The sequence below is a fragment of the Melospiza georgiana genome, chromosome 15, assembly GCF_028018845.1.
Source record: "Melospiza georgiana isolate bMelGeo1 chromosome 15, bMelGeo1.pri, whole genome shotgun sequence".
Lineage (NCBI taxonomy): Eukaryota > Metazoa > Chordata > Aves > Passeriformes > Passerellidae > Melospiza > Melospiza georgiana.
In genome coordinates this window covers 10,768,154-10,784,215 of record NC_080444.1, presented here as the reverse complement: position 1 = coordinate 10,784,215, position 16,062 = coordinate 10,768,154, and the positions used below count along the sequence as shown (strand labels likewise).

The following is a 16,062-nucleotide window of genomic DNA, read 5'->3' as shown; positions in this document are numbered from 1 at the left end:
TATAACAACACTCTTTGAAATAAGGAATTTCAGTCAACTCCAGCCACTGTGTGACCAGGTCCCCTCTTCACATTTTGTCTCCTGCTTGAAATAAATGCAATATGCTCTTTCCAGAGAGATGCTTCACACTCCTTTGGCTTGCAGGCCTTTCATGATGCTGCAAGAGTCTGTCCCTAAGCAGCACATGAAACCCTCCTCTGGTTAACCACCATCCCCCTGGCTGGGGGAGAGGTTATGTTTGACATCACTTCTTCTGCACTGACATCCAAATGACTTCTCTCTTTCTAGCCCTGCGTGGTCACAGCCCCAGAGGGATTCAGCAGATATGGCACTTGGGAACATGGTTTAGTGGTAGCCTTGGCAGTGGTGAGGTAACAGCTGGAACTGAGGATCTTTAAGATCATTTCCATCCTAAACGATTCCATGATTTTATTCTATAAATATCACACAGCTCTTTAAGCCTCCACAATTCTTTCCTTCTGGTTTTGTCAGAGTGCCAGAACCTTATAAAACTTCTAACTTCTTTCCTGAGGAACTAATGACAGGTCCAGGTACAGTCTGTGGTCAGCAACAAGACCAATCCTATTGCCCATAAAAGAGGTTCTTGAGAAATTACCATTTCATTTACATCATTCTAAATGTGGTTTTAATTTTGCAGTAATAGAGAATGACGCAAGGCATATTCAGAACAGGTAAACATGTCTGGTTAAACTCTATGCTATGTGCTTTCCCCCTAATTTCCTCTTCAGTTTATTCACAGCATCTGCTAACCAAACACATTTTATCAACTGAGAAGTTACGGCATGCCTGACTTTTGGTTCTTCATGTGTCACTGCACTAAAGCGAGCTCGTGCTTTGGTTCTGTTTACTCTTGATTTACACAAATGGAATTCCCTGTCTTAGGTGCTGGGTCTCTGCCCCACCCTGCTTGAGAAACCCAGACAACAGGAGCACTGCTGTACCCACCACCTGCCCTTGGCTTGCAGCAGTGCACGACAGCAACCATGCAGACCTGGTGTAGTTATTCAGGCAGTAAGACCAAGTGGGGCAGTTCCCCAGTGCCCAGAAGCCCCCAACCACACCTCATCATTAAATAGATGGTTTTTTCAGAAAGGGGGCATGCACATGTACATCCCAGCTTTCATCTTGATTTCATACAACCCTGCAATGGCTTGCAGGATTAAAGATCACCTTGTTCCAACACAGAGCACATTCCACCCAGGTTGCTCCAAGCCCCATCCAGCCTGGCTTTCAACATTTCCCGGGACAATTTGTTCTGTTTTTGTAGGGAATTAGAAGAGGATTTAGTCTTACCACAACAGCCCCAGTATAACACTGCACTGCTCCCTGCAAGAGCACAGCTCCTGCACCACAGAAACACAAACCTGAAGGTGTTTGGCAAGCTCCAAACCACTTCTGACAGTTAAGCAGAACTGGCAGCCCAAGTTACAGCTTTTGTTGCATTGTCAGAGTAAATCAGTATTTGCCATTTGCCCTCCAATAGTTTCAGCTGGGCTGTTTGGCTCCACCAAACCCGCCCAGACCAACTGCTCAGGGGCAGCCCTGTGACTCAGCTCAGAGCAAACAACAGGAGATGGCTCTCAGCTCCACACACATTAGCTCTGACACAGGACATTTCAAGCCAGGACAGGATTATTTTTCCCCTGGCATTGTTAGGGGCTTTCTGACCCCTGTATCCATTTACAGGACATTAGGGTCCTATTACAGCCACAGAAGCTGCCAGACTCATCAGAAAGTCAACCTAAAGCTCAACCAGCACCTCCAAGGAAGCACCTCCATACTCTTGCCTGCTGTTATCTGCTTCCCCCAGTGTTCATCCCACAGCTCTGGATGCCAGCAGGCTTTTAGACCTTCAGCTTGACCCAGGACAGCTGTATTTTGTTCTTGTCTATTCAGTGCTGTCTAAATGTCTGATGGATTTTCCCCCCTGTACTGATCTTAACCACGTTGTAGCTTCCTTGAAGAATAAGCTGTTCACAAATGGGACTTTTAGCTGTTTCCTAATTTAAGCTTCTGCTTTATTTCAAATTGTTTTGGCAGTATCTTCATATTAGCATTTTATGTTTGCTGTGGAGATGACTGAGGGCTTGAAATGGAGCTGCACTCCAAGAATTCATCTGAGATACAGCATCAGTGACTAAACAGCTTGGGAATCATTACTGTAATGTCTGTCAGGCCCAAAGTTTGTATTTTAGTGAATAATATTTAAAATACTGTAGACTAAGTTCTCCTGACCCACAGCTGTGCAAAGCCATTGAGACCAAACACTGCACAGAAAGCCTGACAGGTCTGGTTATGGGTCAGTGCTGTGCCTGAATCCAAGTGCAGAGGTTCTACCTGCTTTGGACATGGCTTAGTGGTGACCTCAGCAGTCCTGGGTTAACAGCTGGACTCAATGTCCTAAAAATCTTGTCCCACAAAGGACTCTGTGATTGTATGACATTGGAGCCTGGCAGTGCGCAGAGCTTGGATCAGAGGCATCATTTGTGCCTCTCTCCAGAGAGCCCTCAGATCTGCCCTGAGCCAGAACCACAGAGTGTATGACTTCAAGGAAGCACACACGAATCTGAGAGTAATCAGGCAGGCTATGAAGCGAAAAACAGTGCAAAGAAAACCTGCACCAAGTCACTGCAGCCCTGTGTGCTCTTGAAAGGCAAACATAAACCCAAAGCCACATACAGCAGACTTGGGGTGAAGTTGCCCAACACAGACATGCCAGTCCTGCAGAAAGGGGAGAACACCATCTCTCTGTATCTTCCTGCCCCAGGAGTACCATGCAGCCCCTGCCTGTGTGCCATCCCTGGTGCTCAGCAGTTCTGAGGCACAGCCTGGGATGCAATCCAGAAGAGCTGAATGCTTTACAGAACCACAGAATGGTTTGGGGTGGAAGGGACCCTAAAGATCATCTTGCTCCAACACCCTGCCATGGGCAGGGACACCTTCCACTATCCCAGGCTGCTCCAAGCCCCATCCCACCTGGTCTTGAGCACTTCCAGGGATGGAGCAGCCACAGCTTCTCCGGGCAACCTATGCCAATGCCTCACCATGCTCACAGAAATAATTTCTTCCTCATATCTAATCTAAATCTTTCTTACTTCAGCTTAAGGCCATATCCCCAAGTTTTCTGTGAGTGAATCAAAGCAATTCACAGGAACAGGTCCAGTGCAGTGGATCTGTCACCAGGGACCATTACAGGGCTGGGTGAGCTCCTCGTGAGATGGTTAAGCAGATCCCAGTGCTACCCACCACCTTAGCACTGCTCCATTTTCAGCAGGAAGGAACCAAGCATGAACTATGTGCAGAAGCAGTTCATGTGCTGGGAGGTCACTGGCACCAGTGCTTTCCCAGCTCCTTTTATGCCCAAAGAAGCTCTGGGGTGTTCTCAGCTGCGCACGCACAGCACGGTCGCCGCTCTGAGAACGCACGCCTGCCAGCTTCACTGCTCTCCCAAAATTAAATAAAGAACAACCCTCTGAGTTTAACCCCTCCACATAAACAGCAGCTGCTTCCTCGCTTCTCACTCTCAAAAAATGAAGATGCTTCAGAAAGCTTATAAACAGAAAAGACTAAAGAAACAAACCACTTGGCCAGCAATGCTATGGTAGAGCAGAGCACAAGGGGGTGTTTGCAGAGCACTTGCCCCAGGTAAGCAGCTCCAGGCTCTCCAGATCCCAGAGAGCAGCCCCTCCTCACACAGCATGCCTGTGGAGGGTGTGTCCTGCAGGGATTTGTTCCCCTAGGGAGCCAGAACTTTTCCCCTCTTTTCTAATAAAAATATTGTTCTTCCTAATCCCCTTGGGATATGTCTCATTTGTGACATCTTTCCATGTTCTCCACATAGCATTGTGCTTCAAAAAATACCAGAGGTCCAATACTGGTGCCTCTCTCAACCCCCTCTATTGTTCCAGGAAGAAAAAAAAAAGATGAATTTAAAGAAAGAGCTCCCAGAGGACAGCCCTTCTTTCACTGCCCTCTGCCTCTTCAGCCACCACAGAAGGTTCAGTGACAGCACTGCAAGCATCACCTCCACACCATGCCTTTTGCCAAATCATCCACCAGAGAACTCTATCTCATTTTTAAAAATTGGCTGTGTTTATTAAGTTTTTTACACTATACTCCTCACTGCTTTTTTCAGGATTATCACCCACCTCTCCTCTCAGGCAGTTACCCTCCAGCAGCCCCTTCCCCAGCCAAGTGCATACTCTGATGCTATGAAACAGATTGGGATAGTCCCAAAGGCAGCAGCAGCTCTCTTATCTGACCACTGGAGCATCACCAGGATTTTCTGAGTGCTGGCATCTGACAATGACAGGACATTAAAATAAAGTACATTGGGGCAACTGCCTTGTGCTTAACCTAAATTGGTTGGTGTTGGAGCCATGCAGTCTAATTTAGCAAGCAAGATTATTTGCACCAAGAGAAGTTTGCTCTTGAAACAGAGTGTTCTACCAGGTGCCCTGGAGCTTGGCCACAGAAGGGAGCCAGGGCTGGGAGAGCATTCAAACCAGGGTGAAGTCCCCATGCCTGCATCCCTGCCCTCACAGGGATGGGAGCCCTGCCCACCACAAGGATGGCTCCACTCAGAAACAGCTTTGCTCAAGCCAACTTCAGAACTCGGCAAACACCACAAGTTGAACCAATCAATAGTTTAGTAAAAGGTTAATTTGTAATATTAACTTAATCCCTTTTCATTTCTACTTTTTCCCCCAAAAACCTGCATCTGAGGTCACCTGTGTAGGACTGAAGGATGAGGGATGCAGCTCCTCACTCCCTGCAAGACCTCAGCACAACCATGGGAAAGATTAGGTTAATCTTTATTCTCACAGAAATTTTTTATCCAAATCAACAAAAGGTGCCTATTCAGGCCATTCCCACCTACACAATGAAGGCAGCTTTATCTCTGCCACATCTTCACTTTATCAAAGGTGTACTCTAATGCATCCCATCAGTGAACAAAGCCAGGATTTAATGGGTTAAAAGGTGCAATCCCAAACAAGCCTACACAGACCACAGCACTTTTCTCTTAAATCAGTGGTAGTTTGTTGTAGGCAAGGCTGGGGGAATTCTCTGTTCTGCAACGGTGATCAAAAGGACCCAATTAAAGTCTTCGAGAGACTTTCAAGACAGTGTGACAAAATTCTCAGCTTTTAAACAAAGCCTGTCTGTTCCATGCTATGGGGAAGGGAATGATCTTACATAGCTACATCTTTTAAAACAAGATGAACCAAGAGTCAAATAATTAACTAATGAAAATAAATTCTCTAAACCCTTTAAACATTCTTTCCAGGGATTCTCTTCAGCTTTTCAAAGCATCCTGTCTTGAATTCCTTGCCAATTCATTTGCATTTTTCTAGTTGCTTATATAAAAGTCTGATGTATCAAGGCATTATTTAGATAAGCTCACAGCCCAGTACATGAAGATCACTGTTCATGGAATCTGAATTCATTTAACTACTGGAGAAAATAAGTTTAAAACAATAGAAGGGAAAGAATCAAGTATTATAAAAGGCAAGACAGTCAAAAATCCTTTTGAACCCAAGTACTAATGGCTCCAAATCCAAATTTAGAAATACTTTCATAGGGCAGATCCTAACCCAGCCCAAAGTACAAGGTCTCTGTACAAAGAAGAGGCTGAGAATCAGTGAAACTGGACATGTGTTTTAGAGCACCAGCCACTAACCCATGTGCAGAGCTCAGAACATGGATTGAGAAAAACAAGGAAGGGCTCCACAAGGATCACCTGGTGTATCTTGACACCAGCTGTCTTGCTCAGCCCGAGGGCACACAGCACAGCTCTGGGAGCACTCCCCATGGTCACAGCCACCAGGAGCCCCCTCCTCCACAGACAAGTTAAAGATTCTGTGTTTCTTTACTGCACAGAACAGCCCCACTCAGCAATACAGCTGCCACTACATTTAAATCTGCTCTGTGTTTACTTTGCCTTGTTAGGGAGCAAGGCCAGGGAGGGAGAGCTGCCCTGGGGACACCAGTGAGCCCCTGGTGTGGGTGTGCTTGGAGCACCACCCCAGTCCCTCAGGCACCCCACCTCTGCACAGACCAGACTGAGCAGCATCACAGAAAGTGTTTATGGCCAGAATTGCTTCATCTCCTTCAGGGCTTTAGGAGCCAGCTCCCCAGTGAAGTTTTGCCCCTCAGACACCCCTCAACAAGCAGCAGGGCTTCTCGAGCCCCTCTCAGGAACAAGCCTTAAGCACTGTACAGAAGACATAGAGGAATTGCTTAGAGTTTGCCTTCCAAACCTCTTGGCCAGGAAGACAGGCTGACACTTTCCTTCCCATCAAAAGGAAAGCGTACACACAGTGATCTCCAAAGAGAAAAAAAAATTCTTCAAGATAAAAAGTTTCATCCAGTTGGTGAGCATACCTGAAGTTTCATTCTTGCAGCACACTCAGGTGTTAATCACAGAGTGAAGAGATTTGTGCCTTTGCCAAACAGCTGCTTTATTGGTCAATGTCAAGTAGTTTGCAGGGTTTGGTCTTTTGGACCAGAACCTTTGCATATGCTAAAGGTTTTTGAAGTGTTTTGTTGCTTATGGCAGACAACAGCATTCAGAGCAGGGTCAGCATCCTGCAAACCTCCCCTCTGACAATCTTCTCTGTTATTATCAACCAGTCCTGGAGTCAACTGCTCAAAACAGCTTCTCTTTTAGCTGTGCACTGCCCATATCTAATAATTAAGAATATCAACTTAAAATAATCTTCTTTACTCTGGTATATTTTGTTTTCTGAAGCTTGGGCTGTAAAATGTCATTGCCACATAATCTGCTATCAATCCACACAATATGTAAAACTACTTAAGGCTTAATGGGTGTGAATGCAAGTTTCTCTGGTTGTCAAGAAGGATTGAGTGTGGCTGTGAGGCATCTTGATGGTGTTTGGAAAACTCATTGGCTGAAATCCTGTTGAACAGAACATTTTTTTTTTTTTAATACAGCTGTGTTCTCTATGGGGAGAAATCAGAATTTGTTTTAGGCTTCTCCTGGCTGGAAAAGTTCCTCAAAAGCCACACTGGCCTGACATCTTTGCTGTTGCTCAAGTAACATAGTGAAACCTGTGTTTGCTTGAAGTTTTTGTGTAAATTCTGAAGTAGAAACCAAACACAGCCTTATCTAGCAGGGCCTGGGGCAAGTGGGGTGTTAGGGGCTGTGTACAAACCCACTACACGAACAAGCTCAGTGAGATACGGGGTTTGCTCTGGCACACATCTGGCACTGATAACAAATCAAGCAGAGTATTTTTTTGTGAACTTGTTTGTTTTAACCTTTTCTATCAACACTGCTAGATCTTGAGAGAGCTACTGTTTTCTTTCACACTTGAGAACCTGTGGTTACAGATGACTTAAAAATAAAAAATGTTTTTACTAAGTGTTTGGGGATCTGAGAATCACAAATCAAGGTATTTTGAGAGCTCAGAAACTGGAAAACAAATTCAGTTAGAAATACTATATTGCTCCTTCTAGGATTTCCTGTGACAGGTATTTCATCCTCAAGCTATCAAAAATGAAATTAAATTGCATTGGTCTGCATTAATTCTACACAGCTCATAATGACATATTTGTATAAAAATTAAGGGACTTACCAAATTTCAGGGGAACCAGGATTATAACCATCTGTTTTGTTACATAGCAAAAAAGTTTAGGAAAAAAAAGAATAATTGCACATAATTCCCCCTGTATACCTCTTGCACCAACAGGGCTGTTCTACTAAGCCTGTTATCTAACTATCCCCTTTACCCACTTTATCAAGTGGGATTTAAATGCACACTTCTATGAAATAATTTTGAATACCTGTCCCAACAGGCAATCTTTCAATCTTCAAGGGAAGCTGACATCACCACCATTTGAAACAAAAAGAAGGGGGAAGGAAGAAAACCCCAAATCCCTAATCCCAAATACCCAGGGACACTGACCCTATGCTGCTTTGTCCAGCCTGGCAGAGGCCTGGTGTTTTCACGGGTGTGCTGGGTTTATTTTGTTAACTTGCCCCAAGGTCAGAGCTTGCCTACATGGATCTACATGAATCATTCTTTCCACCTGCTTTCCCACTCAGGATTATCAGGGTGCTTAATTACAGTAATTAGTATTAGGTTTTCATTCCAGTATGTTCCACCACTACTGTCTCCTGAACCAGCACAAGCATTTATTCTTCTCTTTCAGTTATTAAACAAAGCCTCAGCGATAGAAACACTTCAGCAGCAAATATATTTGTGACATATTTCTGTTAGTTCTTATCTGTAGCTCAGATTAAGTGTTCTGTACCAGCACAGCTTCACACTTAAACACCCAAACCTCTCGGCCCTGAGTTTATAGGAGTGATGAGAAAAACAAAAACTGACTCGCAAAAGTATTTCCTTCCACTTGAAATAATCATCCCACTTGAAATACTGTAACAATTTTACTATGCAACAAAGTGAGGGACAGCTTTCATCACTCAGCTCCACACAGGCAGCAAACCCAACAAAAGTCAGCAGAAATCAGGAGGGGGCATAGCTTTGGGATTCAGCAAACAGAGAGGCTTCTTCAGTCCATTTGGGAGCTCTGAACAGAGTGCATCATTTCCATCCAGTAAACTATCAAATACATGAGAACTATATGAAACAAAACCCCCCACCTTAAGGAAATTGAAATCCTCCTAACTTGTCTTAAACAGAGACAAAATTCCTGTTCCTTTTGCTGCTGTCTCTGATCCTTGCCGTCTACACCAACACAGGTGGAGTTCCTGAGGTAACCAAACCTGTTACTGCCAGCCTTGGGGAGCCCCTTCTGCTCAGCCATCCCACCCACACAAGAACAAACCTCCCAGGTATTATACCACTGAGTTCCCTCTGCATTCACACAGGATCACAGCACAGACTTGGGCATTTGCTGGCTGCCCTGACAGAGTCAACAAAACCACTTTTACTGGAATTCCTTCCTCAGCAGAATTCTTTCTCGAGTATCCTAACCTTTAACAGGACACGTCTCTGCTCAAATGTGAAAGCTGCTTAAGTTTAAAAGTCAACCTTAACTCAAACAATACCTGGATAATGGATTGCAGACCAATTATTTCTCATCCTTCTTGTGTTACATTTCCAAGCCAAAACTGAAACTTGCATTTTTGCTGCTCCTCTAGAGACCAGCAGGTAAACTTATGTTGAAGCCAGCAGATAAAGGAAAACTTGTGTTAAAATCTCATTAAAAATACTGGAATTGGTTCATTTGTGAATTATCTGTTTAGCCAAGTAATTTATCTATGATTTCAAAAACAGCAAGTGCGTGGATTAACACTGGCAGAACTGGGCAGATGATGACATCAGCTGCTCCAGGAGCAGGACAAGCAAGTTCAAATGATTAAATGCATTCAGCTCCTCCAGTTACGCTAATGACTGATTATCTTTTAATCCCAGGCAAGGGGGTAGATCAACTGTGATCCCACACAGAACCACAGCACTCACTGATGTGGTTACAAGCACAACACTGAGAACAGCCAAGTGAGTTATCCCATTCCTGTTCCTGAGCCATGGCTGCTGGTCAAAAGGAATGCTGTCACTGGAGTCAGAGCCACAGGGAACCCCCTTTCCCACAGAGGGCAAACACAGCACCCTGTATTAGCCTGCTCAACCAAGGAAAAGCAGCTACCAGACATTTAATTAAATCTTAAAACCACTCTCTATGCAGTCATTAAGGTCAACTCGAAGCAGATCTTTTGGATAATTTCCTACCCCCATAAATATCATTAGGAGGAGTAACCATTAATGATGTGATGTCCTACACCTAGTGTTAGCTCACTGTAACAGTGGCTATAAAACAAACTGTGCCCTGTGCTGACAACACACCAGTCTCACCCTCAGGGCTGCATGCCCCCAAACCAGTCCAGCAAAATCCAGCCCTGCTAATATGGGTCCCTCCTGAATATACAAGAAGAAACAGGATAAAAGGGTGGCTATAGCACACCTAACTCTTCATGTGACTGTATGAGAGAGATGCCCTAAGCATGCCCTTCTGGATTTGCATTTATCTTTAATACCAAGGAACACAACACCCCACCTGGAGCCCTGGCCTCTCCAGGGCAGAGTTCAGCATCAGCTGCTCAGCAGAGCAATCAGATCCTTACCCCTTGTCACTTAAGACTTACCAAATCACAGAGAGAAGTGACCTGCTTTCAAGGAAAAAAGACCATTGCTTAATGTCCTGAGCCTATTAGAGACAGCTGCAAGGGACAGACTGAATACCATCAGCACCTGCACAGCCACTGCCACCTCACAGGGGCTAAAGGCCAAAGTAAACCCTTGTGAGGGAGGCAAGTTCCATCCCAAAGCAGGACAGGGTCACTGTCATGTTCCATGCTAGCAAACCCCTATACTGTCCTTTATCTCTTGACAAGACACTTTTGTGGACCACCTTCAGCTTTGTCCCCTGCCTGACACTACTGTGCCTCTTTCTCAGCTCACCCTGGCAGCTCCTTTCATTATTTCCAGCCTCCAGCACCCAGAGCTGAATGTGGGTGGCCTTGGATGCCTGAAATCCCAAACTGCACCTGATTTCCCAACATAACCAGGTAGGATGCTTGCAGAGCTGTACAGCCCAAACACCTTGTGACAGGTTGATCCTCAGCCTCCTTTGGCCAAGCAATGGGACACAGCAGTCCCACACCCCTCAGGCAGACCAGCACACCCAGCACATGTTGGCATCCTGGGCCCACAGTTGGATGTGGGAATCAGAGTGTGGTCCTGCCTTCCAGCAGGGTTTCTGCTTTTCCAAAGATGTTTGTAATTTAATGGCATTTTAGTATAAAACAAATAAAACCGAAATTAAAGAAGAAAGGCACTTTGAAGGGAAGCAGAAGTCAGCCAAAAGCCTCCACAATTAGCAAGAGTCTCCTGCCGTGAGCCAGGCTGGGCAAAGGGGATGGAGGCTTCTCATTCCTGGAGATGGGAAGCCCCCAGCATCCTTGCCAAGATTTAAAGCCAGAAAGAACAGATTTCCTGGACAATTACAGAATAAAAGGGAATATGGCACCACAACAGCCATGATCAGTGCTCTGCACAGTAGCAGGGTTGCACAGAGCCACCACCAAGCAAAGCCCAGGCTCCCCAGGAGCCCTCCAGCAGCCCCTTCCTACATCCCCATAGCCAGGAGCTGCAGCAGAAGATAATTCTTACCCAGCTTTAACATTTTCAGGTACTGTTTGCAAAGCAAGTAAGGTCTTTTCTTGTGTTTAGAGACTAGAGCCCAAGCAGAGCACCCTACATCTAGATTTACGCCCTAGTGATTTGTTTCCCACCCTCTGGGAGCAGCTGTTAGAGTACAGCACATCAGAGCATCAGCCCACTCCTCAGGGGGAACAGAATTTTAAAAGGATCCAATTTAAAAGGCTGCCAAATGGAATAACACCCTACATCTGCTTCTTGCATTACAACTCCTGGTGATCCACAGCAAGACTGGCCTGAGGAGAATCATCCTCCTGACACCTCCCAGGTTTGCTGAATCAAACAAGAAATCTGGCCAATTACCTATCTAGGCAGAAACAGACTTAGGTTTTTCTTGTTTAATATTAAACCAATTGGCTTTTTTTTTAAGTAACAGGAAAACTGGCTACCTCCACTGAGTTCAGATGTTCACTTCCACAACAAGAACATTTCTACAATTGCCAGGAAGAGATTTTTTATACATGCCATGTTACCAGGGGAGAAATAGAACTCTCCATGTCCAGGAGGTTCAGACTGAACCCCAAAAGCCGAGTGCCCCTCTCACAGCACATTCCCCCAGCTGTATGGAATACAGCTCCCCCGGGCTGCACAGCCAGCCCCACCTGCACCACCCCACCTTCCCTCTCCTCCTGCTTCTCCCCAAAACAGCTCTCGCTGGAGCACTGGGAAAGGGACAGGCCAAAGTAGAAACAGAAACAAAGCCATGCAATAGACATGTTTGAACTCAAAGACAAACTAAACCTCTTTAAAACACATTCTTTTCCATAATTATTTCTCTGAAACTCACGATTCGTGTTTTTGCTTTTCTGTCACAGCTTTGGCAGATGAATTAAAAGACGGCAAACAGCTTGTGCGCATTACAACAGTATTTTTAAGTTACAGCTCCTTTCAAATGCACTCAGTGTTTGTTCCAGAAATTCAGCAACAGCAGCAGCTGCCCAGGGGTGCTGGGCAGTGCTGCAGAGCCCGACACGCCGGGCAGGCAGAGCAGGGCACGGACACATCAGCGCCCCAAGGAGCGTGCCCAGCTCACACCCAGCACCTCATCCATCACACAGCCATCACACCGCCGCGCCGCCAGCCTTCCCGCACGGGGGATGCTTTGTTCGCACATGTATCTACACACAAAGCCTATTTCAAACTATCTGCGGCGTCTTAGCGAAGAATTTTCCAGAATACGTATTTGTGAGGTCAAACACAAGTGTGAGTACACTTACACAGTAATTATTACCAGCCCACATAGACCCCAGAACACTGCAGCCTGCATGGAGAAACTTCTTGCTGACTTAACTCATGCCTTCTTTAAAAACCCCAACAGCCTGTGAACTCAGTCCAGGGCACGAATCCAAACCCTGCGAACACTAAAAACTTTGAAAGCAGATCCTTATGAATTAACATCCAAAAAACTAAAGCACGGAGAACGCTGTAACACTGGGGAAAGCAGCCGAAACAGCGCAAAGCTCAGAGGGGAGCACTTATTTGAGTGCATATAGAATAATTTGGAGTTGCAAAGAGCCCAAGCGCTGCCACCCGCCCGGCTCCGGGTACCACCCGCCCGCTCCCATCACCTGCGGCCGCCCCGCTCCCCCTGCGGGCTCACCCTGGAGATGGTCAGCGGGGCGCTGAAATCTTTGCCGCCCACCAGACGAAAGCCCCACGGCGAAGGGCCACGCAGGACCACCGAGTGCGCCATAGCGGCGGCGGCGGGCGCTCCCTGCCCGCGGACTGCGGCAACTCCGAGCGCCGGCACCGAGCGAGCCCCAGCGCCCGCACGGAGCGAGCCCGCCTCCGGCACACCCCGCCCTCAAGGCGGGCCGGGGAGGAGGGATGGACCCGCTCCGACTGGCCCTGGGGGAGCTACAGCGCGGATTTCCCCCTGGATGCTTTCATAAGTGGGGTTCGGAGCGTTTACTCGCCCTGGTAAAGTTGGAGTCCTTTACTAGTAGTAAAGTACTTTGCATACTACCGGTATGTAAAAGTGAAGTTTGGTGTGGTTTTGGTCAAAGTCCCCCTCACTGCAGTTTCATCCTCTGCAGTGCAAGGAAAATGATGCAATAGGTCACTAAACGTTTGGTTGTGACTGTTTTATTCATTACAATAAGTCTTCCGAATGAGAAAAAAGTTCAAGGAAACAATCAGATTTGGTTTAAAGCGCTTTGTGAATCTCTCATGGCCGTCACTTGGGCAAAAGATAAACTTCCAGGAAAATAATCACAGAATCACAGAGTGGTTTCATTTTGGGATGGACCTGAAATGTCATCTCAACCCAGCCCCCTGCTGTGGGCAGGGACACCTTCCACTATCCCAGGTTGCTTCAAGTCCCATCCAACCTGGCCTTGGACACTTCCAGGGATGGGGCAGCCACAGATGCCAGGGCTTCATCGCCCTCACAGGGAGAAATTTCTTCCTAATATCCAACCTACCCCTGCCCTCTGTCAGTTTGAAGCCATTCCCCCTTGTTCTGTCTCTCTCCAGGTCTGTCTCTCCAGCTCTCCTGGAGCCCCTTTAGGCACTGGAAGAGGCTCTCATTGTCCCCAGAGCCTTTTCTTCTCCGGGCTGAATGCTCCCTGGTGTTTCTGTCTGTCCCCACAGCAGAGATGCTCCAGCCCTCAGAGCATCTTCATGGCCATTGTACCCCAACATTACTGTGTCCTTGCAGGGGTCTCTGGAGCAGCACCTGGCCCTGCAGAGGATCTCAGTTTCCTGGTGGTACAGCTGGATCAGTGACTCTTGGAGCACCATGGAGATGTCCATGCTGCCCGTGAGTGTTTAATGGGAGGTTTGCAGGCACAGAGTGGTGGGTTGCAGGTGGGGTGGGTGGTCAGCAGAGCTGCAAAGCATGTCCCCCAGAAGCTGAGAAAAAAAAAATCTCCAAATATCTGTAAAATTTCCTTTTCTTCCTGGAAAGGGCTGGACCAGAATTTACCACTTGAAAAAGAAAGACCTAACAAAGGATTCATTGTTTAAAAAGTCCAGTTCCATTGAGCACCTTCCCACTGCCTGGTTTCTGCAAGTTTGATTTATGTGCCATTTGCTGTGAATGCTCTTTGCTCGTGACACAGGAAGGTTTGTGTGACTGCCTCATTGCTGTGCCCATTTTCTGGGCTTTGGTCTGGGACAGGGGTCACAGCTGTGACCCTGAGGTGTCCTGCAGCTTTGGGTATAGCAGCATGAGTACAGTCTGCATTCTGTGTCACAAACCTGAAACACAATACTCTTGGTTTGCTCTGCTAGAAAGGTGCCTGCAGAGGGGAGGTCCAGCTGCAGCCAATACCAGCAGAGCTTTCCCTGCTCTTTGTTCCTCACAAGAGTCTGCCTTCACCAACAGAGGCTACACAGGCTGACTTTGTCTGGGTGATGAATCATACCTCCTTATTCCTGCATGATATCACCCAGCTTGCAGAAGCCTGGGAGTAGGCTGGTGTGAGGTTTCTTGCTTGTGTTAGAAAATCCACCCAGCCAAACAGCAAAATTCCTCTCACAGAGAGCTGGACTGGTTGTGTCCCACCTCTCCTGCTCTCGCTGTTCAGTGATGAAGAGGATTCTCTGAAGGACAGAGCTAAAAATGTGCACAAATGCAGCGTGCCAGCAATGTCATCTCCTTCTTCTTAAGAGGGAAAAGAAAAAATTCTTGCAGTGAAGGGCACTAAGCTTACTGGAAAGTAGCAACAATGAACCAGAGCTATGGGAAAAAAAGAGGAAAAACTGAAACCCACGGTTCTGTAGAGTCAAACATTTCCCACTGCCACTCGCTCCATTCCCTGGGTGGGTTCTGAACTGCACCCTGCTGGGAAGGGCAGTTCTGCTGTGCAGCAAAGCTTCAGGGGTTCCAAGTAATTCGCTGGCAGAGGCAAAAGATGATCAAAACACAGAAATCCCCTCCATTAGAGTATTCATTTCAAAAGCAGACAGGAAACTGCTGGCTCCGAGGCACTTTCTCTTCAAGGCTTTTTGAACGCTCAGCCCGGATCACTCCTTATGGAACTGATGCCTCATCTAAGACTTAACCCAAGTAGAACAAAATAGCCAAACTGGTATAAATTTGTGGGTGTGTTTATTCCAAATGAGACTATATTCCAGAATATACTACACTCTGTGAAGCAGTTTTACTATGAAGAAAACTATATGCATTTGAATTGCTCCTGATTGAAAGTGTTCACATGCAGAGCAGCTCTCAGGATTCAGAACTGTATCAGGAACTAATTTTGCACCACTCTGCCATAGATGTTTTTCCCCAGGATGCAGGGAACGAGAGCATTAGCTAAAGAGGTCCATGGTTCACAGGTACCCCGTGTTCTCTCAGCTGCTCACACACCTTTTCATATGTGCTTTCTTTGAGCAAAGCAAACATGACTCTGCAGTCTACAAAGGACCCAATCAGCTTTCACTTCAACCACCTAAGGTGGACTCATAAATTTCTGGTTTTGTCTTTGAGAGAATCATAGAATCACAAAATGGCTTAGGTTGGGTGGGACCTTAAAGATCAGCTTGCTCCAACCCCCACTGATAGGGCCACATCCCTCTAAAACAGGTTGCTCAGAGGGAATTTTTCAGTTCTATTTTAGGTAATTTCTAAAATCTAATTGGAACTAATTAAGAGAAATTAACAGGACCAACAGCAGCTGAACCTTGCTGTGGGAGCAAGCCTCAGCTTCCAGCTGAAATACAGAATTGCCAATGAGTTCATTCTTCAGCTGAGTGCTGAAACCCGACATCGAGCTCTAACCAAGACCACACATTATTCAAAGGGAGGTCAAACATGTTCATGAATTCAATCTCATTACTTTGTTCACTTTATCTTTCCCCTCCCCGATATTTTCCTTGATATTTGTTT

At 46.3% G+C, this 16,062-nt stretch overlaps 1 protein-coding gene across 1 annotated transcript in view; it reads right to left on the bottom strand.

Annotated features, from left to right (window-relative positions):
• The window catches only part of PDLIM4 (PDZ and LIM domain 4), a 44,446-nt gene extending 31,465 nt beyond the window's left edge, over positions 1-12,981 (bottom strand). The window contains exon 1 of the mRNA XM_058034702.1: positions 12,829-12,981. Coding sequence (XP_057890685.1) covers positions 12,829-12,921 — 93 coding nt within the window. The 5' untranslated portion in view covers positions 12,922-12,981. The remainder of the gene's footprint in view (positions 1-12,828) is intronic.
• Between the last annotated feature and the right edge of the window lie 3,081 nt (positions 12,982-16,062).